At 53.3% G+C, this 24,625-nt stretch overlaps 3 protein-coding genes across 3 annotated transcripts; 2 read left to right on the top strand and 1 right to left on the bottom strand.

The window, feature by feature from the left end:
- Positions 1–2,029: 2,029 nt before the first annotated feature.
- CNPPD1 (cyclin Pas1/PHO80 domain containing 1) lies at positions 2,030–7,786 on the bottom strand. Its single transcript, XM_042890583.1, has 8 exons — positions 7,614–7,786; positions 7,318–7,420; positions 5,461–5,542; positions 4,771–4,891; positions 4,560–4,688; positions 4,370–4,431; positions 4,038–4,155; positions 2,030–3,521 (listed from the first exon to the last, which is right to left on the bottom strand). The coding sequence occupies exons 1-8, from the start codon at positions 7,680–7,682 to the stop codon at positions 2,892–2,894; spliced, it is 1,314 nt and encodes a 437-aa protein (XP_042746517.1). The 5' UTR covers positions 7,683–7,786; the 3' UTR covers positions 2,030–2,891.
- A 260-nt stretch (positions 7,787–8,046) lies between these two features.
- On the top strand, positions 8,047–21,334 carry RETREG2 (reticulophagy regulator family member 2). Its single transcript, XM_042890569.1, has 9 exons — positions 8,047–8,255; positions 8,749–8,855; positions 14,295–14,325; positions 15,066–15,201; positions 16,554–16,638; positions 17,437–17,574; positions 17,935–18,029; positions 18,938–19,073; positions 20,159–21,334. The coding sequence occupies exons 1-9, from the start codon at positions 8,047–8,049 to the stop codon at positions 20,893–20,895; spliced, it is 1,674 nt and encodes a 557-aa protein (XP_042746503.1). The 3' UTR covers positions 20,896–21,334.
- Positions 21,335–22,242: 908 nt separating this feature from the next.
- Positions 22,243–24,623, top strand: ZFAND2B (zinc finger AN1-type containing 2B). Its single transcript, XM_042890599.1, has 9 exons — positions 22,243–22,327; positions 22,459–22,553; positions 22,653–22,784; positions 22,893–23,044; positions 23,131–23,235; positions 23,314–23,383; positions 23,532–23,608; positions 23,995–24,073; positions 24,195–24,623. The coding sequence occupies exons 1-9, from the start codon at positions 22,273–22,275 to the stop codon at positions 24,231–24,233; spliced, it is 804 nt and encodes a 267-aa protein (XP_042746533.1). The 5' UTR covers positions 22,243–22,272; the 3' UTR covers positions 24,234–24,623.
- The last annotated feature ends 2 nt before the right edge of the window (positions 24,624–24,625 follow it).

Here is a 24,625-nt window from a genome sequence, read left to right as displayed (position 1 = left end):
ACAGCAAGAAAAGAATTCCCAGCCTACAGATGGTTCTTACATCTTCATTTACAAAACATTACTGCCTTGGTCAACAACCCAAGCCCTTTTAATCCTCTCCATCCATGAGGAGTCCTTATCCTCTGTCTTAGAGCTAGAGCTGTGAATATAGGAAGATAAAATCTTTGTAAAGTGCTTCACCCAGGTGTGACAGCTTCCCATGACTGCATTCTTCTGCGGAAGCAGGATTACTTTCCCCAAGCAGCAGGCATTTGTCCTCTAGCACTCACCATTATAGACCACTTGGGGATCTCTAGTTAAAATCAGATGTGAAATATTACAGTACTTGCTTTAAGGAAAAAAACAACAACAGAAAACACCTCAGCTCTCATTTCAGTGAAACTGATACATGCTTATTAATTCCCAGAATCTTCAAGGATAACTCAAAATCTCTGATTACAATGCTTTAAAACAAGTTTAAAGATCCAAAAGCATTGCAGTACAGAGCAACAGCAAGTACAGCAATGACAGCAGGGCAGCAAGGCACCAGGTACAACATGCAAGGATTTACCCAAACGTGACAACCACAGAAACAAAGAAGAGAGCCTACTCACCCTTAGAAGACCTCAGCTACACAAGGAAGTCCAGAAAGAAATCCTCACCTCCACTGCCAACCCCTAAATGAGGTCTGGAAAGGGGTGGATCCTGGCTCCAGCCCTTTTGTAAGCAACTGAGCTCCTCTGGGTTGGGCAGGTGCTCAATCGCTGCTTCAAGCTGTGACTCAGCATTTCTGCTACACCCAGGAGGTAAAAACACAAGTGAAAACATCTGCCAAAGAAACCTCCTATAAAATTCCATTACAAAAATTTATTTAGGACCAGTGGGGGCCAAATGCTGTTTAGTGAGACAAACTGAACGCTCTAAATAAATGAGTTAGTCCCACAGCATCCTCTTCTCTGCAACAAGCCACCCAAAGGTTGTGCTTACAAAGATGTGTCCCTTTAACCCATGACATGGGTGTGCAAGCCAACATGAGAGTAGATGGAAGAATGCAGACAAGACAAGAATATTCTGTGAGAACCCAGGCAAAATCCAGCTAAGATAATTAACAGCGGGAAGAGTTCCCTTAAGAAGGGCTAGTTCTCATTTCAAATTAGGACAGTAAAACTGATTTATGATATTGTGAGGTTGAAATGCAAACTGAAAGACATGCAATGGAAACAGTCAATCCTATCTTGCTACACATGCATTACTCGAGGAAGGAAAGCAACTGAGCTCAAATCTGTGCTCTGCTGCTCACAATGTTTGCTAGCTGGCAAATAGATATTAACTGAGTTAAATGTTTAGGGATTTGACATTTGTTGGCAGAGAGAAAGTTCATCACCCGCGTTCCTTGCAGCTGCTGATACTCAGCCAACAGACCCATACTGTGATGTCAGTGGTCAGAATGAGGGCCCCATTAACACTTGTACAGGTGCCCCCAGGTCCTGACATTCCCATCCTTAGGCAGTGTGCCCACACCACAGATGTCTCTGATGTAGGACTACCACATACCCAACGCTGGTAGGAGTCTTGGTGCTGAATCCTGCAACCTGGACAAGGATGGCAGGGTTGAGAGCTGCTGCTGTGGGTGAGAAGCTTCCCCAGGCACCACAGGCAGGAAATGCCCACGTTTTTTTTCACAGGGCAGTGACCACAACTGTGACTGCGCAAAGCCCTTCCTGTTCAGAGCTCACTCATTAACTGAACAGCCTACAGGGAGGTCATGCATTCCCTGCATTCCTATGTATGCACAACCTCCACTGCCCCACCTTTGCCTGGCACCAGCCCCAAGATCATTTCTGTCCCCCACCACCAGGGAGCCCGGTCTCTCTCAAGCCCTACAGGACAGGACTTAGTGCTCCTAGGCCTGTTGCTGGCACCTAGAATCTGCCTTACATCCTGAAACAGAGAGCAAGCTCTGTCTGCTATAACTACAAACACACATCAATGCAGCTGCATGTGGGTATGCTTGCTGTCAGGATGGAGTGGCTCAGCAGACGAAAGCAGGTGCACAGCAAGAACTACTTTTATTGGAAGAGAGTTGCATCTACAAAAGAGTGAAAAAACAGGTGTAAAATTCACGGTAAAAAGAAGGGGCACACTGAGCAGAGCTGGTCAGAAAGACAAGTTGTCATCTCCCCACCCCTTGGAGCAGTTAGGCACTGCTGCTCACAACTGCAGGCAGTGGCATTCAAGCTGGGGTTCAAGAATAGCCCACTTCCCAAGTGCCCAACTCAGGCAGGATAAGGAAGATAAACGCTCATCGCTTCACCTACAATCCAGTAGGGTACATCCTCTCCCTGGGGCATAGCCACATAGGGGTCCCCTCTTGGTGTGACCGCAGTACTTCCTGAGAAGTGGTCTGGTATTCCACTTCCAGAAGTGGTCTGGAATAGCTGCTAAGGCCAGCCAGCTCAGGTTGCTCCCTCCCCACTTCTTCTACCTCCTCTCGCAGGCACCCCATCTCCTACAAAAGTACTCTGCACCCTCACTGCCCCAACCCCTGCAATCACTGCCCCAGCATACTACATGCCACATACCACCTCTGCCCATCATCACCAAAGGCCACTCACCTGCTGCTGGAAGTGGTACAACACTCCCCTTTAGCCTAGTATCCCAACCAAACAACATCCCACTTCTACTCTTCAGCTAGCCAAACTTGCCCTATCCTGACCCAGCAACCCCAATGCTTTAGAGCACCCAAAGTGAAGAACACCCCTGCCCTGAGTGGGTGTGGGACACAAATGCTGGTTTGGAAGTAATACAAGGTCATAAGCCCTGCGCTGCCCCAGGGATCAGAGGTCCCAGAAGTGCAAGGAAGTGAGTTGTGCCACACTAGGAGGGAAGGGGAAAGGCGCTGTCCTCTGCTCCTAGCTGGGAAAAATAAAGTTCTTGATTCTGCCAAAATCCAAGGCTGTGTGCAAAAAGCACTGCCTCAGCCCCAGGGGGTCTAGCCAGTCCTTGTGGTTGGGGGAGGCATCCCATGTGGACCTGGCAGCAGCTGAGCAGGCATGGCAGTGGAGCGTCGGAGGGGCCAGGAGCACAGAAAGTCCAAAGGGGCCAGGCTGGTTGGAGGCTGTGACAGGAGCAGTTCGGTTCGATCTCTCACAGGCAGTGGGTACTTTCCGAAGGGGAGCTTGCAGGGGGCTCTTGTGCAGGGTTACATCAGGTGCCTTTACATAGGACAGAGCTGTCATCACACTGCCCCACAGGTAGAGCGCAGTCGCCGTGACTCCCCCACGACGTGGCTCCTCAGCAGTCTCGTTCTCCCCTAAGCAATGAGTGCTGCTGGGTGAAGAGACATCAGGCAGTTTAGGCTGGGGCTGCTCAGGAGCCAGGGCTGGCTGAGCACCCAGCTGGCAGCCGCTCTCCACAGGGATTAGAGGACGGATGGCTGTACTGCTGGTGCTCCTCGTGCACACAGCCCGGTGCACCACAGCGATGGAAGTGAAGACAGCTGCAAAGCCGGTCAGGTACACCACACCCAGGAGGCAGGCCAGCTGCAGAGAAGCTGACAGTTAGCTCAGACCACTGGCACACTCCCTGTGGCTGACCACGTCCCACACTCTCCCCAACAAGTCAACCCAAGAGCCATGACGGCAAAGGGCTCCAGCAGCACAGAGCTGGAGGCCAAGGAGGAGCAGGCAGCCACATTCCTGACAGCAAGTAGCAAAACAGTCCACGCAAAGCAGGGACTGAACGCCCTGGCTAAACCCTAACAGTTCCTGTTTAAATGCCCACCTAGCACCCACCTCCCTCCATGCCACCAGCATGCCCTTGTACCCATCCACCTGTGGGATAGCGGTTCAACACAGTGCACAGATTAGCTCAACACTAGGCTGCAGTATCTCAAGCAGGACCAGCTGCAAATCTGCATGGTTTAGCTTCTGAGAGCTTCCCTTTTCAGCAGAGAATAAATCTAGCAGAAGTTTAGAGTGGAAAAGAAAGCCCTACTCTAAACTCATGGCCTGCTGGGCCCTATGTTCTTGCAAGCAGCTTCTCTCCCGTGCCCATACCTTCACCACTTGCTGGTAGAACTGGCCCAGTGCTTGCTGCCACATGGACTGCTCCATGAGGACACACAGATCCGTGTAGGTGAACCAGCCGCGCCACATGCCCTGCTTCTCTGCCACACTGCAGGAAAAACAAGAAGGGTGGCTGTGGCATGGACCTTTCTCACTTCTACAAAAGACTCCACTCAAGACACCATGGCTGTGGAAGGGAGCTGCAGAGCCTAAGAAGGGCCCATGGGCACCCAAGCTCTTATTTCAATGCAGCAGAGATACCTCCAAGCAGTGGGAGAGACAAGGCTGCAGGAGGGATGAAAAGCCCCCCACCACACACTTACCGTCCTTCCAGCCAGCTCAGCACTTCAAACAGCTCCCGGGGGTCTGTGTAAAGACTCCAGTCCTGCAGTGACAGCAGTGACAGGTCAACACAGTCCAGACCAAACAGACCAACCAACATCTGCACACATCCTTCTCTATTCCCTCATGGGGGTACATGAAGGAAAAAGCAGAAATCCAGGCTTCACTTACAATGGCACTCAGGAAGTTCATCTCCAGCGTGTTCATGGTCTGGACATCCACTTTCCCTGCTGCTCCCCATTCGTCATTGAATACCTCTTCCTCCTCACCCTCATCATACAAGTACTTACTCGCAACCATCTAAAAACAGCATAAAGGACAGAATTTCAACCCCCTCCAGACATTCCTCCAACCCAGTAACCCTCTAGCGCACAATGCTTACCATGGAGATCAAGAAGAGGTCTGAAGATGAGATTTGCTGGAGGTATTCAGGGTTCCGGTGCCGGAGTCTCTCAATATAAACTAGTGCCAGCATCATGGAGCAGGGTGAGATACAGGCTTCCCTGTAGGAATGACATAGGAGCCATCCCAAAGGTTATGTGCATGTCATCATAGCACAACTTGACTGCTCTCTCCCCTCGTAGTTAAGTGCTGGGGGCTCAGCAAACAGTTAAGCACTTGGCTGCAACACAAACCAGTCTTACCTGCTCTGTGCCACTGTGCTGAGCTGCAGCACGAGAAAGCACAGGAGATACACGGTGGAGAGCAGAAAGCCCTAGCTCCTATTTCTGGGCACAGCCAGTTCTCCAAAGAACACCTCTGCCTGTAGTAAGACATGCTACAAAGGCTTCAGCCAAGGTTCAGACCCGGCTGCACAATGGGCATCGCTCAGCTGCTGATCCAAGCCGGTAGAGTCCCATTAACAAGAGTATCTCTGCATCCCACAGAGCGGGACCAACCTGACACCGTGCCTGCTTGGCCTTGCCACTTGCCCCCGCCACTTGCCCCCAGTTCCTTTTTGACACTAACCAGTGACTAATCAGTGCCAGCCCGGGTGACAGAACAGAGTCACAGGTGAGACCAGAGCTCGCAGTTTTGACATGGGACGTGAAGGACAGGTTTCGTTTCTTACCGAGACACATGAGACACGTACTTCTTCTGGAGTCTGCGGATAGGGCTGGGAGCCACTTTCTGCAGCAGCTCCACAGCAATATCTAGGACAGAAAAATAACAAAAAGGATGAGTCCTATGTGGCACAGTCCATCCCCAGCTTTTCACCTACAAGATCACTGAGTCTCAGTGTTTGCTCACAGCCCCTCATTTCACTCAAACTAAGTCAGACTCTTCAGACATCACAGAATGGCCAGGGTTGGAAGGGACCTCAAGGACCATGAATCTCCAACCCCCCCTGCCACAGGCAGGGCCACCAACCTCCCTATTTAATACTAGACCATGCTGCCCAGCGCCCCATCCAGCCTCTAGGGACGGGGCATCCACAACCTCTCTGGGCAAGCTGTTCCAGCACCTCACCACTCTCTCTGTAAAGAACTTCCCCCTGACATCCAACCTAAATCTTCCCTTTCTCCTTGTTCTGCTGTTATCTGTCCTTTCAAAGAGTTTCAATGTGTTACGTTACCTAAGCTACATTTTGTTCTTCTCAAAATATACCACACATATTCTTATAAAATGACTCAAGATTTGACTGATCACAGCAAGCACTCAGCAACCTATCCAACAAGCTGATAGGAGGCATGCAAACGAGCACGCAGAAGAGCACCAGACCAAAGCAGGAAGAGCACACGTGTAACCAACGCACAGCAGCAGTGCCAGATGCAGATTAGTACGTCTGCATCACGGGGAGTTACCTGCAGCCAGCTGCACAGAGAGGCTAACACCCAGCCTCACTCACAGGACCCCAGACGGCCCCTTCTGATTGTGCTTTATAAGGTTCTGGGGGCCTGATGTTGACACCAGGCATACCCTGTTCTGTGCTCCCTTCCAAACAATGCCCTACTCCTTGAGAGCGGACCAGTGCCAACCCAGCTTCCTCCACACGTCAGCTCCAGTGCATGCAGGATGAAAATGGACAGTGTGTTCATTTCAGTGTACAAGGATGTGCACAGCATGGAAGTAGCACTATGGTGTAACCACAGACACACCCAGCTGCCTCCGGTCAGCTGTGTCAGAGCTCACTCCGGTCAGGAGAGCACAGTTTAGGTACATCTCATTTTCCTGGCTTCATAGATACCAATTATCAAAACTGAAGCCCACAACAGCCAACATGCTCCAATGGGAGCTCGCTGCCAGCTCCCCATGAGCAGCTAGGACAGAAAGCTTCCAACAAAAATCACAGAAAGTAGGTGAGCAGCTATGAATTTCACACAGCCTCTGTGGGACTTCAGACTGCTCCCCTCAAAACCATCACAAAAGCATAGAACACGGGCACACCTCCCCACCCGCTCCATGCCTCCTGCAAACTACGTGAGCATATAGCTAATAGAGACAACAACACAGCTCTGCTATGAAGGCACACTAACTAACCACTACTAGCCCTTGCCAGCTCCTCTTCTTGTGCCTCAACCCTTTTGCTCCCCCAAGCACTGCTGAACTTATAGGAAAAAAACCCCACATATACAGAAAGCACTTATCCCCTTGGTGTTCACAACTAAGTTAAGTGAGCATGAGAACCTGTCCAAGACACCTCCTGTAAGGGGAAAGGATACAGCTGTCACTGCAATTTACAAACGACCCAAAGGACTCCGTACAGCAGCAAGGTGCCAAAAACACAACAGCAGGCCAGACAGAGCAATAAAACGCAGAGCAGAGATGCGAGGCCATGGCAGCCTGCCCGCAGCACAGCACACACACAGAAGGCCACGCAGGGAGGGATTTGGCGCTGGGGGAAGCAGCCGCCGTGCTGCTACCGGCCCTTGGGTCGTTTCCAAGCGCCCTGACTCAGCAGTCCCGGCTGGGCATGCCGGTCACTCACCTGCCACGGGGCTGGAGAGGTTATCCAGAGTGCATTCCTTGTCCCAGCCATAGTAGAGCCGCTTCCGCACCCGCTCGCTCAGCTGCTGGTGCCGGGGTAGGAACTGCGAGCAGAGAGAAAGAAGTTCAGAAAAGCCCTGACAGTGGCAATGCCGGGCCCGCAGGCGGTGGGGCGCGTCCCGGCCAGCTTACGGGCGCCAGGAGGGCAGTCGAGGGAGCTCCCGAGGGCCGGGAGGGAACGGGAAACGCCCCGGGAGAGGAGGGGATCGGAGCCGGGGCGCCCCGGCAGGGCCTCACCGTGAACTCCTGGAAGCCGCCGAGGGAGAAGGCGCCCTCCTCATCCAGCAGGAACCCGTTCAGGTCCATGCCGAGCGGCAGCCCCAGAAGCGGAGACGAGGGGCCGGCGAAGCGACTGGCCGAGTGGCCTCGGAGCACCGCGAGGCCGAGGCTCGGCGGGGGCCGCGAAAGGAAGAGCCGCGCCCCGCTCCGCCCGCCGCCTTCTTCCGCTTCCGGTACAGCGGCCGCGCGTGCGCGCGGTGGGTCACCGCCTCCGAGCTCACCGCGCACGCGCGGCCGCCCCATCGCCGCCGAGGGGCGGGCCGCGCACGCGCACGGCGCCAGCGGCCGCCGGTCCCCGTCAGGCGGTGCCGCCCGGCCCGGTCCGCTGCAGCGTTGCTAACGCTACCGGCGGCGGCGACGGCGCCCCCTCCCGCCCCGCCCGCGCGCAGCCATGGCCGCGACCGCCCGCGTCGAGGAGGCGGCGGCGGCCGAAGAGGAGGAGGAGGAAGCGGCGGCCGCGGCGGCGGAGCGGTTGGCGTTGGCGCTGCGGCAGCGGCTGCGGGGCTGGGAGGCGGCGCTGGCGGCGGCGCAGCGGCTGCTGGTGTGGGAGAGGCCGCTGCACAGCCTGGTGACCGCCGCCGCGCTCGGCGGGGCGCTCTGGTGAGCGAGGGGGCGTCGGTGGGGGGAGGGCGGGGAGCGACGCGCGGAGCTGCCGTCCCGTGACGGGGAATGAAGGCCATGAGATGTGGCGCGGTCGGCGCGCGGCGCGGCAGAGAGCGGCTCTCCGTAGCGGAGACGGAGCGGGGAGCGCGTTTTCCCGACGCCGTTTTACAGTGCGATCCTTCCGAGCCGCGGGGAAGCGCGGCTGGTATTTCAGTTCTCCACCTGAGGGATGTCGGGGATTCGCGCTGGCGCACGGAGCGCCGGCTCCGTTTTACAACCGGAGGAGGAGCTCGGGCGGTGGCAGGCGGCTGTCCGCCCGCGGGTGCCGGCGCCATTTGACAGCGTGCCCGGGGCGGGCGCCCGCAGCGCGCCGCGTTCTCCTGTAGCGGTCGGATGTGTCTGCGCTGCCCTGGGCTGAGCCGCCTCTGCTCACTGGGGCGGTAGCTCAGCGCCTCGGCCCCCGGCTAACGATTTCTCGTTTGATTTCTAGGTTGTTTTCCTCCACTTCCCTGAGACCCCTCTTTCTCCTCAGCATGTCTCTCCTTGGCATCCTCTTGCTGGAGAGATGGAAGCCCAGGTTCCTGTTTGACTTCCCAGGTACGTGATTGGATGGTGCTGGAGCTAGTGGCACAGTTCCAGTGGCCACAGCTCTGGCTTTGCCAGAGGTTGTGTCAGCCCTGTTCCAGCTGTAACTGCAGGCTTTGGCACTGCTGCCTCCTGCCTGCTTGTGTCCAGGTACCAGGAGGTACCCTGAGCAAGCCTTTGCAGCAAGCAGCATCCTTGAGGACTGACACAGTTGCTCCCAGCGCTGAGGGATGCTGTGAGGAGTTCACGGGGAGAGTGACTAAGGGTATCCAAACCAGGTCAGCAGGGAAGCTGGGGAGAGAGATGATGCAGTATTTGTGCTGCATCATTTCTTTCCTTCGGGTCTTACTGAGAAGAATCATTTCAGATCTGAAAGAAATGGAAGTTTGAATTGAATTGGTTTCAGTTAAACATAGCATAGGCTTACACTCTAGAAGAGGCAGAGCAGACAAAAGCCACCTCTCTGTGCAGCAGTTAGATGGTGGGAAGCTGTGGCTTCCCTGTGCCTGACAGTTCACGTATTGTGTTCAGAGCAGCAGCTGGGCTGCAGCTAATCAGCAAGCCCCATCACTTGGCTGAGCTATCCCATTTATTCAAGGGTCTTTGCCAACATCAGACAGAAAAGCAACAAGGAGAACAATCTCATAACCATGACAGGATGGAAGGCTGCTGTCTGCTTTGAGTGGCTCCTTCACCAAAATTTACTTTTAGATGACTGCACCCAGACCTGTCTTCTACATTCACTGCTACTGTTCAAAGGCATCTTGGGGCCCTCCTGCTCTAAGGAAGGTTTCTGAATGAAAGCCGCTCTATATATGTGTTTGTAAGGTGCCCTTTATTTGACCTGTAAGGGTGCTGACTTAAAGGGTGCTTTTACAGAAGTCCTGATAAGATTAGATGTTTCAGCTGTAGTCTCAAAACTGTTTGCTTTGTGTGGTTCAGGTAGCTAGGCAGCCAAACTGAACTGGCCAATTTAATTTCCTGCTTATTTGCATTGGTTTTTTTAGGGAATAGTTTAAAACCAACCCAAAACATCTCACTTGAAACATGTCCAGAAGCACCAAGGCTTGGTGTCCAATGCAGAATGGTGTTATTGAGGCAGGTGAGGGGGGCAGGGAAGATGAAATCTCTTCAGAAAGTACAGGCTTGTAAAAGTTGTGCTGTTGCAGAGGAAGTGGGAAATCCATACTGAAATCAATTTGAGTGATACAGAGCAGCAAGGCATGGGAAAGAAAAACCACTCACAGCCTAGGAGTTTAGCTAATCCTCTGTCACCCATTCTGTATAGAGTCAGCTCTTGTCCCACTGAGCTCCTCCTCAGTGCTGTTCCTCCTTGCATTCCACTCCCCTCTGGCTCTCCAATGCTTCTCAGCTGCTGAAAACCAGGAACAGTGCCACCTTTCTGGTATTCCTGGTTAGGTCACAGCTCTGATTTTGACATAGTCCACTGGACCACATTTCCTTAGCCTCTACAAGGAAGAAGTTCCTTAGGGGCCTCCTGTTGACTTCACACTGCTGAATACTTATGGATTCTTGTGTGGCTCTCACTTGCTGCTGGAGCAGAGCTATAGCTTTGTGGCTTTCCTCCTCAGTGCTGTAAGCCTTTCTAGGAGCTTTTGGAAGTAGGTCAGTACCTCCCCTTTACGAATCAGCAAGTATATACACAAACCTCAGCTTGTGGCAGTTCTCCCTGTCTGAGGTGACTGCTTATAGCGTCATTTCTGAAGGAATGCTTAAAGCCTCAGCATGTATTTTGCAGTTACTCACACACTGTGATCAGGGACACACTAATAGCGCAGAGATGCACAACCTTTGTAGGTCCTGTAGTGCTGTAACGTGATGAAATGAACAGCAATAATAGCAGAGTAGCACAATCCTAGGCTTCAGTGAATGAGAACAAGCCCCAGTGCAGCAGCCATGAACGCAGAAACAGAGGAAGAAAAACTGCTTACCTCTAGAAGTCCTCCAGTAGGCAGGGATCTCCAATAAGATCCCTCACCTCCCTCCTGCCAACCACAGAGTTGTAGGGGTTGGAAGGGACCTCCAGAGATCATCGAGTCCAACCCCCCTGCCAAAGCAGGTTCCCTACAGCAGGTCGCACAGGTAGGCATCCAGGCAGGTCTTGAAAATCTCCAGAGAAGGAGACGCCACCACCTCCCTGGGCAGCCTGTTCCAGTGCTCCATCACCTCACTGTAAAGAAGTTCCTGCACACATTTGTGCAGAACTTCCTATGCTGCAGTTTCCAGCCGTTTCCCCTTGTCCTGCCTCCACACACTGCTGAAAAGTCTGGCCTCGCCATTCTGCCCCCCACACCTTAGATATTTATAGACTTGGATCAGGTCCCCTCTCAGCCTTCTTTTCTCAAGGCCAAACAGACCCAGTTCACTCAGCCTTTCTTCATAGGAGAGATGCTCCAGGCCCTTCACCATCTTCGTGGCCCTCCGCTGGACTCTTTCCAAGAGATCCCTGTCTTTTTTGTACTGGGGAGCCCAGAACTGGACGCAGTACTGCAGATGAGGTCTTACCAGGGCAGAGTAGAGGGGGAGGATCACTTCTCTCGACCTGCTGGCCACGCTCTTTTTAATGCACCCCAGAATGCCATTGGCCTTTTTGGCCACAAGGGCACACAGGTGGCTCATAGCCAACTTGTCCTCCACCAGGACCCCCAGATCCTTCTCCACAGAGCTCCTCTCCAGCAGCTCATCCCCAGCCTTAAATTCTCTTTAAATGAGGTCTGGGAAGGGGTGGATCCTGGCTGCACCCATTCTGGTCCCTCAGTGCATTGCATGCACCTGGCTCCCTTGATTGGCCCTGCCTTCCCACCAGGTGCTCAATCACTGGTTCAGGCCCTGTCAGATGGGACAACATATTTTTATCATGAGTGCAGGGATTTTCTTTGTATGTAACTGCCACTGTATGGATTCCATTTAAATGTTGTGTATGGACTTGGGAAGCACCTCAAGAACCTGCTTTGGCAGGGGGGTTGGTCTCAATCTCTAGAGGTCCCTTCCAACCCCTACAATTCTGTGATTCTGTGATTCAATTTTCTCCTGAAATAGCTGTTGAGTAGCAATGTGTTTTAGTGGCATTGTTGTTTAGCAGTGTGTTTTGGTCACAGTTTAGTGTAGAATTCCTCTAGCAATAGCTGTATTAGAGTCATAGAATTACAGAATTGCTCAGGTTGGAAAAGACCTTCAAGATCATCAAGTCCAACCACAGCCTAACCATACTACCTTAACTCTAACAACTCACTGCAACATCATGTCCCTGAGCATCACATCCAAATGGATTTTAAATACATTCTGGGATGGTTGCAATTGAATGCTGGTATTCCTTAAAAAGGGCCCATGCTTTCCAGCTGAAGTTTATACACAGATGAAGAATGCCTCTTGGGGAAGTGTTTAAAACCTGTAAGAGCCAAGGAATCCATCAGCGATAATTTGTCAGTACCAGCATGTAACCTAAACTCTTGCGTGGCTGCCTGCTCTGTCAGAAGAGTCTGCTGTATGTCAAGCAGTTTGCATTAATCCACCGTTGGGTGCGTAATGCTGGCAGCAAGATTATTGATGATGTGAGGCCAGCTGGGTGTTCTTGCTGGCTTAATTGTACTGGGGCTAGGCAGTATTGCAGCACAGGTTAGAGTTAAGCCTCACCTAAGCCAGCATGTGCTGTCAGTAACGCTCTCTGGATTTAGTGCGGTTGCAGTGTTCCTGCAGCTGGTGTAAGGCTCTGGTGCATTGGGATGGACAGCTGGCAGACTGCACTACCATAGGAAGCAAGCTACTGTTGACAGCCCTTGTTTTGCCAGAGAGCTTAAGTCACGTGGACACACTGCAGCCTGCTGAAGTGTTCTGCAGCTCCCAAAAGTCTCTGAAGCCTTCAGAAGCAGCTGAGGAGAACTGTTTCACTCCCTCTGCTGGCGTGTTCTTGATGGCTCGGACATGGACAGCCGATCTGCGAGGACAGGAGCTCCCGTGCCACCCCGCTCACTGTGTTGCTGGTGCATCTGTCCAATGGAGTGTGGCAGTTGTCCCAGCGCCTCGTTTGGTAGCTGGCACAGCCAGCAATCACAGAGGGGCTGATGCCAAATACATTTTTTTTGGTGCTTCATTGCAGATAAAAGATGATGCTTTGAGAGACAGCCGGATTTCCGCAAGCTGTGGTTAAGCAGCTTTAGATGTCTGCACACAATAACAAAATACAACAGCAGCAGTTGTGAAAGAGAAGCAGCTGCTCCCCAGGGGTACAACTGCATCCATAACACTCCTTTCTCACGCTGAGGCGGTCAGCCTGAGTTCCTGCTGCCCCAGCAGCCACACCAATCGGTTGTGGGCAGCCCAGGCTGAGAGCAGTTGACTCCTCTCGTCAGGCCCTATTACTGGAAATCTGGGTCACGCTCTCAAAGAACTGCCTCCTCCCCTCTGCGGATGGCCTCCCGCTCCACTGCACTGCTGTGGTGCCTGCGGTGGTAGGAGGAGTCTGACATACTTGGCCCAGCATTCCCTGCCTTGGGAGAACGGTGACGAGGCTGCTTTCCATGGGGAAGTCACTGCCACTCTTGGGCCTTGCATCTGGCTGATGACTCCGGGGAGGCTTCAAAACCCTTTTTGTTCATTTAGGCGCATTTCTAGCAAGTGACTTGACCTCTGAACATAAACTGTTATTTTACTGCTTTTGGGGTGACATGTGGTGTGCGAGACAGCGTCTCACCAATCTTCAGAACCTTTTGGACAGCCTAAACAAAGTTCGTTGTTGGCTGGAGCATTGACCTATGTGACCTCTGCCACTGAAGCACAGCTCCTGCCTTCAACACTGTGTGGAGTCCCTGTTTGATTGTCACTGGGTTGGGTGCAGAGTGGAATGGCAGAAGCTTTGCCTTGTTTCTATCCAGGCTTAGCAGTAGTTATATATGTGCCTTGCTGGCACAAAGGGCTGTCAGGAGGCATGAAAGAGCCCTAAAATTAGATAATTATGCGTGAGACTGCTATTTATTACTTAATTCCATGGGAAAGGGCAGAGACAGCAGTAAGATCTCTGGCATTTGTACACAGCATCCTGCCAGGAGCTGTGGTCTGGTCTCAGGGAGATGCAGCTCAGACCTGCTAGTGCTGTTTTGAGTTCCAAGAGAGCAGCTGAAGCTTTGCCTAGTTCAGGGACTGTGCTGGCAGTCCTGGGTGAGTGACAAGGGCTGGGCAGCTGTGATTGTCTTTGGGCTGCTTCCATCACCAGTGGGGATGGTGCTGTCCAGGCACATGGGACTTCAGCCTTCACTGGAGCTTGCACAATACAAACTCCAAGCCAGTGATTCCTGCTTGCTTGAGAGCACAGATAAGTCCCCAGGGTGCATCCCTAGCTGAAGATGATATGTTTCCAGCTGTGCTCTATTTCAGTGGCAAAAATGTCAAGTTTCATTTTTCACTTGGCTGATTGTTCTGTTCTCTATTCTACAGCTCAGCCATCAGAGGAGCCAGGAGGGGACAGGTAAGCTCAGTAACATGCTCCTTGGTGCAAGAGGAGAGTGGGGATGCCTTCATTTAGTGTGCTGATTTTTCCTCCCATCTTTGTTGTTGTCAGCAGACTGCATGGTTCCTGCTGTGAAACCTCAGTAGCAGTTTCTTGTGCACTGACAGCTGTTTATCAGCTTGGGAGCCACAGTTTGAGACTGGGGAAAGTTAATGTTCTTGGAGCAGCAATAACGCTCGGGTGCTTCTGATGTTAGGAACTTTCAGGTTTCTTCCCTGGACACGTCCTGGACTACTTTAAGAATAAGAGAGCAAGAAATCCCTGAGACTGACTTTTGCAGGCCATACGTGCAGCCTGTGGCAGCGTGGCTGGCATTCCATGCTCCGCTGTGGTTACAGGTGTGAGCACTGCGCTCTGCTGACCTGGGACTTGTTGCCAGAGAGGGCCACCTAACTGGTTCCACCTCCAGCACTTCTGTCTGCGTGGCTTTGGGCAAACTGCTTTGCATCTCGGGCCTGTGGCATGGGAATGCTGTGACATGTGTTTGCTGCTGCTCTGCTTGGCTCAGCTGTCTCTTGGCTCTCTTCCTGCTTAAAAGAAAAAAATGTCTACAAATCAAGTGTCTTCCGGAGTTCAGTTGCAGATGCAGTCAGAATTGTCAAGCCTTTGGTAGGGACCTACATGTTCCCGTGCAGCTGTACCCCGAAACCAAGCAGATCGTGTTCAAAGGTTGTCTTCTCACTCTTGTCTGTCTCTAGTGAGGGGGTGACTTCAGGGGCACAGCCTCACCTGCTCAGTGTCCCTGAGCTGTGCCACTGTCTGGCAGAGAGCTGGGTCACCTTCAGGCTGTACCTGCAGGAACTGCTACAGTACAAGAGGCAAAATCCTGCCAAGGTAAGCTGGAGATACCTACTCTTCCCTGCAGGGGCTTTTCTTTCCATTGCTAATGGCCTTAGGAGATGGAGGAATGTCAAATCAATGTTTTTACAATTGCTGTTCCTGCTTAACGCTTGCTGTTTCTTCCTTTCAGACTCTGCCCCAGGAAGCTTAATTCATTAGTGATTGGCTTCTAGAGTTTGTAAACAGGTCCTGAACTTACTGTCCTCTGTGAATAGCTAGCTGTACTTAGTTTTATTGCTTGTTGTGCAAAGGAAGCTCTTAGATTGGTAGTGGGAGTGAAAAAGGGAGCCTATGGGCTCTGCCCCGTTCATAGGCTCTGTTCAGCCCTTCAGGGTGATTCTATCTTGCAGTTTGTAGCTAGCGAAGTCTAAATGCAGCAGTGTTCCTGAGTGTATGTCAAAAGCCATGTTCTAATGGCTATGACATTGTTTAGGAAAGGTTTGTAGGCAGGAGTTACCTCAGCACCACAAAGATAGGACAGACTGGCTGCTAAGTTCACATCAGGCTTGCTGGGTCCAGCATGCCAAAAGGAGTGGGTTTTTGTCACTGCTGATTACTCTTCTGTTAAAACACTGTCCCAGCAGTGGGCTGTAGGGACTAGAACCACTGGAAACAAAACCCTTAGAGGACTCTAGCTTTTGTAGAACCCCTATGTTACAAACAAAGCTCTTCATTGCTGGATGTAGTCAGTTTCTTAACCCACCCCCTGGTTTACAGGGTGCTTGTTCTCACCTTTCCTCATCCCCAGGAGAATTCAGGACAAACCATCAGGGCTACACCATTGTCCTTTCACTTTCTCCAGAGGAGGAATCACCTGGCCTAGTGGGAGCATGGGTTCTACTGCTGTTGCCAGTTGGCCTATTGCAGAGCAGTGGCACATCATCTAGTGACTCAAACAGCTTTCAGCCTCTGACAGGACAGTACAAGGTTTTCTTAAAATGCTGAACTTTTCAGAGAAGATGTACTCTAAAATGGCAGTGTGCAGTATCCCATCCTTAAGGAACATCATTTTGTTCCAAAAAAAAAAAAAACATCCACTGAAGTTTTGATTCATTTTTGTGAATGGGGTCTTCAGTTACCTTGGTCTTCCTGTGCTTGAACCTCTAATGCTTTACAGCTTAACCCAACCAACCTGTCTGAGTTGTGACCGTCAGCATCTCAATGTCCTCAGTGCAAAGCTAAGCAAGAAAATAAACACACTGCTTTTGGAGAGGGCAGGAGGGGAGGGCTTGTGTACTGAACTTTGTAGGAATATCCCTCTCTTTGTTCTAACTGGGTTGCTTGCACTGGTTGCATAAATATATCTCTGCCTCTTGTCACTTCTGTTTGTTCCTCTCTTCCTTCAGTTCTGCATGAGTGTCTGTTCAGGCTGCCTGATTCTGGCTGTAGTTGGACACTATGTTCCAGGCATAATGATCTCCTACATCATTTGTGAGTATAAGCAGCTCTCGTGACGTACACTGAAGCACAGCCTAGCTGTGCTGTTGATAGACTGGTAGAAGCATGTTTGGTTTTGGTGATTTGTTGTTGTTTGTTTTTGTGGTGTTTTTTTTTTTTTGTTGTTTTTTTTTGCAGGGTTATCTGCTAGGTAATCAATCAATACAAGCACTGCACTCTGGGAATTCTTGCTTTAAGTGCGTGTATGCAGTGCAACTGCAGAGTCAGGAGAGGGAGCCATCACTAAAACATTGCTTTCCTCTTTTATCCTTGCAGCTGTGCTGGTGAGGTCTCAGAGAAGCAGAGAGCTGCAGTTTCTCAGTTCCTACAATCTATTTGGGAGAGTTATTAAAGAAAGCACATGTTTAGCAAATAAGGCTTTCTAACTGCATCTTGAGTCCCTGCTGGTTCCAGAGGTAGTTCAGGTGCTTTGCTGCTGGCATGTCTCTGTGCTGCTACCTTTCTAAAAGTTTCAGTTATTTTTGGTTTATGTTGTTATTTGAATGCCCCATTTTAGGGCCTTTGTTGCACGCTGAGGCTGGGACACAGTAGCTGAAACAGGGAGCTTCTGTTTCATTTTAACATAAACCTGTATTGAAACATGAACACGGACAGACATTGGTTAGGAAAACCTGACTAATTTAGCAGCTTTGGAACGAGTAAGAATAACCAAGGGTTAGGACTTTAAGCTGTCAAATGGAAAGCACATTCAGTTCAGCTGCACTTCCCTTAACACAGAGTGATGGTGCCTGTTCTTCCTCTTACACTCCTTTCACCCTGTGTTCATTGCAGTGCTCAGCATTCTTCTCTGGCCTCTGGTGGTCTACCATGAGCTGATCCAGAGGATGTACACACGATTGGAGCCTGTTCTGATGAAACTGGACTACAGTATGAAGGCAGAGACATTGCACCACAAGCACGAGAAGAAGAGTAAGCACTCACCTTCCTCCTGACTCCAGGGTGAAGCACAAGGGAAGAGTATGTGAAAACAGTATGCTGCTGTGAGGGAGCAGGGAGAAAGACTGAAACTTGAGGGTTTGGGAGAGAAAAACTGGGCTTGTCCTCAGTATAGCAAACAAAAGCAACAGGTTGTAGTTGTCTCTGGAAACTCATCCATTCTGGTAAACCTATGTGGTTTTACAGGGTAGAAGGGTTGGATGAGTGATGCATAAAAGAGAAGTTCATTCAGTCTCAAGTAGACATGGATGGATTGGATGATCTTTTAGGTCTTTTCCAACCTTGGTGATTCTATGATTCTGTGATTCTAAACCCATCTTTTTTTACTCATAGAGCGACAAGTGAAGAGTGAGCCTGCAGCAGGTGATGAGCCAACAGCAGAGACGGAGAGTGAGAGTGAGGCAGAACTGTCAGGCTTCTCCCCAGTGGTAAGAGCACAGCAAACCTATACAGGAGCCAGTCCTTCCTTTCAGTGGCATCTTGAGAACCACAGGTGGTATGAGTACAGCCACACTGTAAACAGTACACCAGCAAGTCACCGCAGAATCCCAGGGAGGAAGCGTACCTGTTTGATGAATATCTGTTTGAAGACTGCTTAATAACCAGTCTGGTTATTAAGAATTCGGAATTGGTGAGGCAGAATGGGAGGAGTCAAGCCCCAGCCACCAGCTGACCTGCAGAATTGTTTTGATGCTTGTGCTGTGTGCTCAGAGGACACAAAAGTGTCCTAAGCTTTGCTGGTACAACGTGCAGGAGGCTCCCATTCTGCTCACAGCTAGGAAAGGAAGATGAGTAGTACTAGTTCCCTTACCTTGACCTCCTGCCCTCAGACAGGGTGAGACTTCTGTGCACGCACCACAGAGATGGTGCAAGTGTTTGCATTTAAAGGAGCCCTGAGCATGGAGCTAGGCTCATGGGGTGAAGTAGGAAGCTTTAACTTCCAAAGCAATGCAGATGCTTGAGCTACTGTTACATGTAGAAGGCTTCTTTGTACCTAGCGCGAAAGCAAGAGGGAAGGGGTGTTTTGTTCCTTGATGTTCCCAAAAGAAGGATTGAAGTCTTGTGAGACTCCTGCAGGCTGATCTCACCTTGTACTGGCTCTTTCAGGTCCTTCACTGAGAGCAGGTAAAGTTCCAGCAGTCAGGAAAGCCAGTGAGTTGTGACTGTCCTTCACTGGCAGTGCAGTAAGCACTTGCTCACATCCCTTCTGCTTCATAATGTCTCTGCACACTCTCTCCAGAGAAGGACTTCTGCCTGGACACTCTGGCTTGTATGGAGATGGTTCACTGGTAGTCAGACATACAGGAACTTGTTGCTCTGCTTTCATCCTGTGCAGGTGGATGTGAAGAAAACTGCCCTGGCACTGTCAATCACAGATTCTGAGCTCTCTGATGAAGAGGCTTCCATCCTGGAGAGCGGGGGCTTTTCTGTCTCAAGGGCTACCACCCCACAGCTGACAGATGTTTCTGAAGGTACATAATGCAACATTTTGCTGCCTCCCTTACCTGGGATGTTTTGACCCAGAGTAACTGCTCTTCTAAGTGGGACAACACAGAGAGAACTCAACTATTTGCAGGGGGAAGAACATTAAAAGAGGGAAGCAGTAGTAGCAACACAGTATGCCCTGGCTTTATGGGTGGTACAGAGTTGGTCAGGGCTGGAGATAGGCTTCTGATATAACTGTCCTATAAGCCAGTGCTTCCTCATCACTCCAGAAAGGAAGGAAGGCCATCCACAAAATCCCTGCAGAATGACAGAGGATACAGAGTAGAGAAGACCCACAAAAATAACAGCATAGTATGGTCATACACCACTGCATGATGCTGGTTTGAACCGGTCAGACAGCTCACCCTGCCAGACTCGTGTAATGCTGTAATGCGATGGAAAGTACAGCAATAACACTGTGGTGGCACAATCCTAGGCTATAACAAATGAAAACAAGCCCCAGCACAGCAGCCATGGGCACAGAAATAAAGAAAGTCTACTTACCTTTCAAAGACCTCAGGTAGACAGAGACCTCCAGCAAGAGAATACCCTCACCTCCACTGCCCACCCTTAAATGAGGTCTGGGAAGAGGTGGATCCTGGCTCCACCCCTTCCAGTCACTCAATGCATTGCATGCACCTGAGCTGCCCTGGGTTGGTCCTGCCTTCCCACCAGGGAAATCACTGTTCCAAGCCGTGACTTAGCATTTCCACTACAACTGACAAGCTCAGTCAGTTGTGTGGAGTGTAAAGATAATTGCTCCGATGTGGTCGCTTGAGTGTTTGGGGAGGAACAGGCAGAGAGGGAGTGCTGTGAGCAGTGAGAACAAAGGAGGGTTGGTTTTCTCAGAGCACAGAGTGTATAAGGCAGAATAGGAAAGAGAACACTAGGTGAGTAGTGCCACTGGGAGAAGGAAATAACTACAAATACCTGTGCTCCCAAAACTGGGAGAAGACCTAGAAGAGATCAATGGTGTGTCAGCTGGGAGAAACTGGATGGGAGATGTCAGCACTCTGGGCCGAGGCGAGGTAACCCGTGCCTTAATGTTGATGTTAATGCTGGTGCCTTCCAGACCTGGATCAGCAGAGCCTGCACAGTGAGCCGGAGGAGTCATTTTCCAAAGACCTGGCAGAGTTTCCCTCCGTGGAAGAATATCATTCCAGAGATCTGGGACCACAGAGTGATGAAGATGCATTTGGTGTGCCTCTGGGTCCTGAGCTAGCCCATGCTGCCCGTGAGCTGGACTCAGCAGAGAAGGAGGCTGCGGACTCTGACCTCTCCATCCTTCGCTTAGCGTCTCCTCTCCATTTTGTAAATACGCACTTCAACGGGAGTGGGCAGGTGGCAGGAGGCAGCATGGAGCCAGAGGCTGTCCCTGCACCGGGCATGGGCATCTGCATCGACACGCTGAGCGAAGAGATCGTCACCACTGCCATTACCACAGCGGTGCAGAACACCCTCTCCGCCCTTCTGCGGTCCTCAGAGGCCAGCGAGGGACCCTCCCTCTCTGAGTTCCTCCCCACCGAGCCCGAAGAGAAACTGAGCTTCCAAGCACAGCTGTCAGGGAGCGAAGTGGTGGAGGCAGAGGCAGCAGCTTCACCAGAGGACGAGGAGGAAGCCGATGACTTTGAGCTACTGGATCAGAGGGAGCTGGAGCAAATGGATGTAGAGCTGGGCCTTGGGGAGGAGCAGGAAGGGCAAGAGTCTCCTGCCACTCCGGCTCCGCCTTCCCCCTCTCCCGCACTTGCTGAGCTGCCAAAGCAAGGAGATGAGGAGGAGGCAGCGATGACAGCAGCATCTATGTCTTAGGTCTTCTTCGTGCACCCCTTCGATCTCCGTCGTCACTGGAAAGAAGGAAGAACTCACGTGGCGAACGCGCAGCGGGTTTTAGATGTCTGTTGACTGGGATGGAAACGCGTCAGTGTTAATGTGCTGTGTTTGGAATAACAAATCCTTTCCATCCTTCTAGAGCCCGGCCTCTGCTGGCTGAGCGGGGGACGGCCCTGCCCCGCCGCTGGGGAGGAGCCGGCTCCTGGAAGCCTTACGCCACAATGGAGCACCAACCCCTGCAAACGCTTCCTAGTAATGGTGCGGTATTTTGGTCTGTCTTCTGTTTGTCTTTCGTTTTGCACGCCGAGTACCGAGCTAGCTGTAGCTGCTGCTAATACCCAAATCCCCAGTAGGACATATGCAATCTTATTTTATTGGGTTTTTAAATGGCTAAAAGTGTAAATAATTTTAACTTTCATCGGTCTCGTTTGGGGGCGGGATGGGGAGGGGAGCGCAGTCAGACACAGCTCTGGGGGCAGGGGGTAGGCTGGGGGTCTTGAGGGGGAGGGAGGGAGTGAGGGGACACGAGCAGATGGGTCCTGAGCAACAAAGAGCCCCTTTCTGCAACCCGTCGGCATCTTTCACGTGGCTGCTGGAACACGGTATTGGGCGATACCCGTTTTTCCCTGTCTGGTTGGAGTTGTGCTACTGAGTGGCTGTGGAGTTTTTGCAATCAATGAATTTCACTCCTGGCCCTGTTCTGCGTGTCTTCCTGCCGGGGCCGTGGCGCACGTCCCTTGAATTGCAGGCTGCCAGGGGGCCGAACAGCCCTCGGGCTCTGCCCCTATTGGGAATGGCGGCGGGGCATCGGAAGACTTCGAAGCACCTCGAAGAGAGCTGGGAGCTCTGTTACACAGCGGCGGGTCAGCGCTTCGTATGCGCTCAACGGCTGGGGAGGGAGGCAGGAGTCCGTCCCTCACTGCTGGGACAGGGGAAGGTGACGGGTGTGGGGGGGACACGTCACTTAGCACGAGAAGATCCGAGATCAGCACGCAGCACGGCCGGGCAGGACGTAGCGTCCCACCCCGCCCGGCTCTCCGAGTTCGCAGCCGTGAATGTGGGGGGCTGCCTCTGGGTTTGGGCCGCGCGGGGCTCCGCCAGCTCGCCCTCAGCGGGCGGAGCGGACCGGATGGGGGATCCGGAGCGGGAGGAATGCGGGGAGCCCGGCGCATCGCCGGCGGCGGGGCGAAGAAGAACGGGAGAAGAGAAGGCGGAAAAGAGACGTCGTCCTCCGGGCGCCGTCGGCTCCGCGGGCCGCCCCGTGACCGCCGCGGGGGAGGTGCCGGCCGCGTCCCCGCCCCGCGTGACGCCGGGACGGAAACGGGCGCGGCGCGGGCGGCCGGGAGACGGGCCGCCATGGAGTTCCCGGACCTGGGGGCTCACTGCTCGTGGGCCGCCTGCCAGCGCCTGGGTGAGGGCCGAGGGCCGCGGGGCTCGGTTGTAGCGCGGGGCGGAGCCGCGGCCGTGAGCGCCGGCCGGGGCGCGGCGGGGTGAGGGCCGTGCGGGAGGTGCGGGGCTGAGCGCCGACCTTGCGTCCCGCAGATTTCCTGCCCCTCAAGTGCGACGCCTGCGAGCGGATCTTCTGCACCGACCACGTCGCGTACGCCCAGCACGAGTGCACCTCCGCCTACAAGAAGGTGAGCTCCCCCCCCCCGAAGCCCCGCATCCCGAAGCCCTGCATCCCGAAGTCCCGCATCCCGAAGCCCGGCGCTCCTGCCGCTCTCCCGTGCCCGCAGGACGTGCAGGTGCCCGTGTGCCCGCTGTGCAACACGCCGGTGCCCGTGCGGCGGGGCGAGATGCCCGACGTGGTGGTGGGAGAGCACATCGATCGCGACTGCAGATCCGACCCTGCACAGCGCCAGCGCAAGGTGGGAACCCCGGGACCCGCGGCTGGGAGATCCGAGTTCTGGGGAGGGGGTTGGGGAAGGCTCTGCCGGGGCATGCGGGTTCCCGCTCAGTGCCACCACCGCTTGTAGATCTTCACCAACAAGTGCTTGAAGCCCGGCTGCAAGCAGAAGGAGATGATGAAGGTGATCTGCGAGCAGTGCCACAAGAACTACTGCCTGAAGCATCGGCACCCGCTGGACCACGACTGCACTGGGGCTGGGAGGCCTCTCTCTAAAGCGGGGTGAGCATCAGAATGGAGCTCCCACTGCCCTGGCCCTGTGCATGGGATGCCACCTGCTCACCCCCAGCACACACTCCCTTCCCCAGGCATGCTGCGCTTGCCAGGGCCCAGGCGTCCCCCCCACAAGCCAGCAACACATCGAGTAGCACTGCCCGGCCCGCAGGGACCCCCCCCTATCTTCCCCCTGCCAGGTAGGTGCCAGCCCTGCTGCTCATACCTGATGGGCAACAGCTCTGTGGCATCACCCAGCTTCTCTCTGTTGTCTGTAGAGGTGTAGGAGCAGCTGTGCCCCAGGTCCGCAGCACCTCCCCACCAGCTGCCATACTGCAGAACGGGCTGGTGAGTGTGGGGGGCCCTGTGCTTTGGGGGCTGTCAGCACCAGAGGGGCTGAGCTGAGGATGGAGGAGGACAGGGGCTGCCTCTTGCTGCCTTAGCTCCCAGCCTGGGCAGGGGCAGCCATGGCTGCTGACGAGGGGCTTTGTTGCAGAGTGAGGAGGAGGCGCTGCAGCGGGCACTGGAGATGTCCCTGGCAGAGTCGGCACATGGCTCGGCGCAGCCACCCAGGTACAACTGGGGCACATGGTGCCACCCTCGTGCACGCCTGGCTTGTGTGGCCTGGGGTGATGCTACCCACAGCACGGGGCTGCACATGGTGGCCCTGCTCTGCAAGGTGCTGGGGAAAAGGGAAGAGCCCAAAGCTGCAGCTGAGCCCACTTCTGGTTGGGGACAGTGCCAGGCAGTGCAGGGGAGACATGCTGCTTCCTGACTGCTTGGCACTGACAGGCACAGCCATATCTGCAGGTGGCAGCCAGCAGCTCATGGGCACACTGCTCGGTGCTGCTAAATGGAGTGCGGGCATGCAGGCAGCCCCCCTGCCCTCTGCTGCCTCAGGGACATAGGGGGGAGGGCACATGGGGTGCCAGGCACACAGTGCGCCACTGTCCCTGCAGCACACAGGAGGAGGAGGACCTGGCACTGGCGCAGGCACTGTCAGCGAGCGAGGCTGAGTACCAGCAGCTGCAGAAGCAGGTAAGCAGGCTGAGTCTGGCTACCCCCATTTCTACTCCCCCATTTCTGCTTCCCAGGGACCACGCAGGGCTGAGGAAGATGTCACCTTACCTTGCTCACTGCATGCTCTCTCCCCTGCCAGGGACAAGGCTCAAAGCCATCCAACTGCAGCATGTCATAGGCACGTAGGGGCTGTGCCAGTAGACGTGATATCCTGCTCGTGGCACAAGGAGCAGCCGTGGCACCGCATGTGGATGCTGTGGGGTCCTGGCCTGAGTGCCACCAGGAGCCACCTGATCTCCCCAGGGCTCTAAGCAATCCACAGAGCGCACGGCAACGTCTCATCCCACATGCAGGCAGTGCAGCATGCTCCTGGAGAGGTGGGAGCTGCAGGGTGACTGAGCACAAGCTGAGCACAGCGACTGCAGGTTGGGCCATCTCCTCAGGAGGAGCCCAAAGTGGCATCTGCGGGCAGTGCCCACCAGGGGATGGTGGTGCGCTCAGGTTGGGGTGAGGGAGTGCTTTTGTGTCAAAGTGCTGCTTGGGAGAAAATAAAGGCATGGCCAAGGTACA

This window comes from Lagopus leucura, unplaced genomic scaffold (assembly GCF_019238085.1).
Source record: "Lagopus leucura isolate 7727_CA_CO unplaced genomic scaffold, USGS_WTPT01 Super-Scaffold_100266, whole genome shotgun sequence".
NCBI classification, from domain to species: Eukaryota; Metazoa; Chordata; class Aves; order Galliformes; family Phasianidae; genus Lagopus; species Lagopus leucura.
Note: the sequence above shows the minus strand (reverse complement) of the source record. Positions and strands in the feature narration are given on the sequence as shown.

Excerpts from the sequence above, each read along its gene's own strand:
- RETREG2 (XM_042890569.1), top strand. The coding sequence starts at position 8,047 with ATGGCCGCGACCGCCCGCGTCGAGGAGGCGGCGGCGGCCGAAGAGGAG. Across the intron at positions 15,202-16,553 it reads AGAGGCAAAATCCTGCCAAG|TTCTGCATGAGTGTCTGTTC; the intron begins GTAAGCTGGAGA and ends CTCTTCCTTCAG. Across the intron at positions 16,639-17,436 it reads AATGATCTCCTACATCATTT|TGCTCAGCATTCTTCTCTGG; the intron begins GTGAGTATAAGC and ends TGTTCATTGCAG.
- ZFAND2B (XM_042890599.1), top strand. The coding sequence starts at position 22,273 with ATGGAGTTCCCGGACCTGGGGGCTCACTGCTCGTGGGCCGCCTGCCAG. Across the intron at positions 22,328-22,458 it reads GGCCGCCTGCCAGCGCCTGG|ATTTCCTGCCCCTCAAGTGC; the intron begins GTGAGGGCCGAG and ends TGCGTCCCGCAG. Across the intron at positions 22,785-22,892 it reads CTGCACAGCGCCAGCGCAAG|ATCTTCACCAACAAGTGCTT; the intron begins GTGGGAACCCCG and ends CACCGCTTGTAG.
- CNPPD1 (XM_042890583.1), bottom strand. The coding sequence starts at position 7,682 with ATGGACCTGAACGGGTTCCTGCTGGATGAGGAGGGCGCCTTCTCCCTC. Across the intron at positions 4,156-4,369 it reads CTGAGCTGGCTGGAAGGACG|TGTGGCAGAGAAGCAGGGCA; the intron begins GTAAGTGTGTGG and ends TTTTTCCTGCAG. Across the intron at positions 3,522-4,037 it reads TCTACCAGCAAGTGGTGAAG|CTGGCCTGCCTCCTGGGTGT; the intron begins GTATGGGCACGG and ends GCTTCTCTGCAG.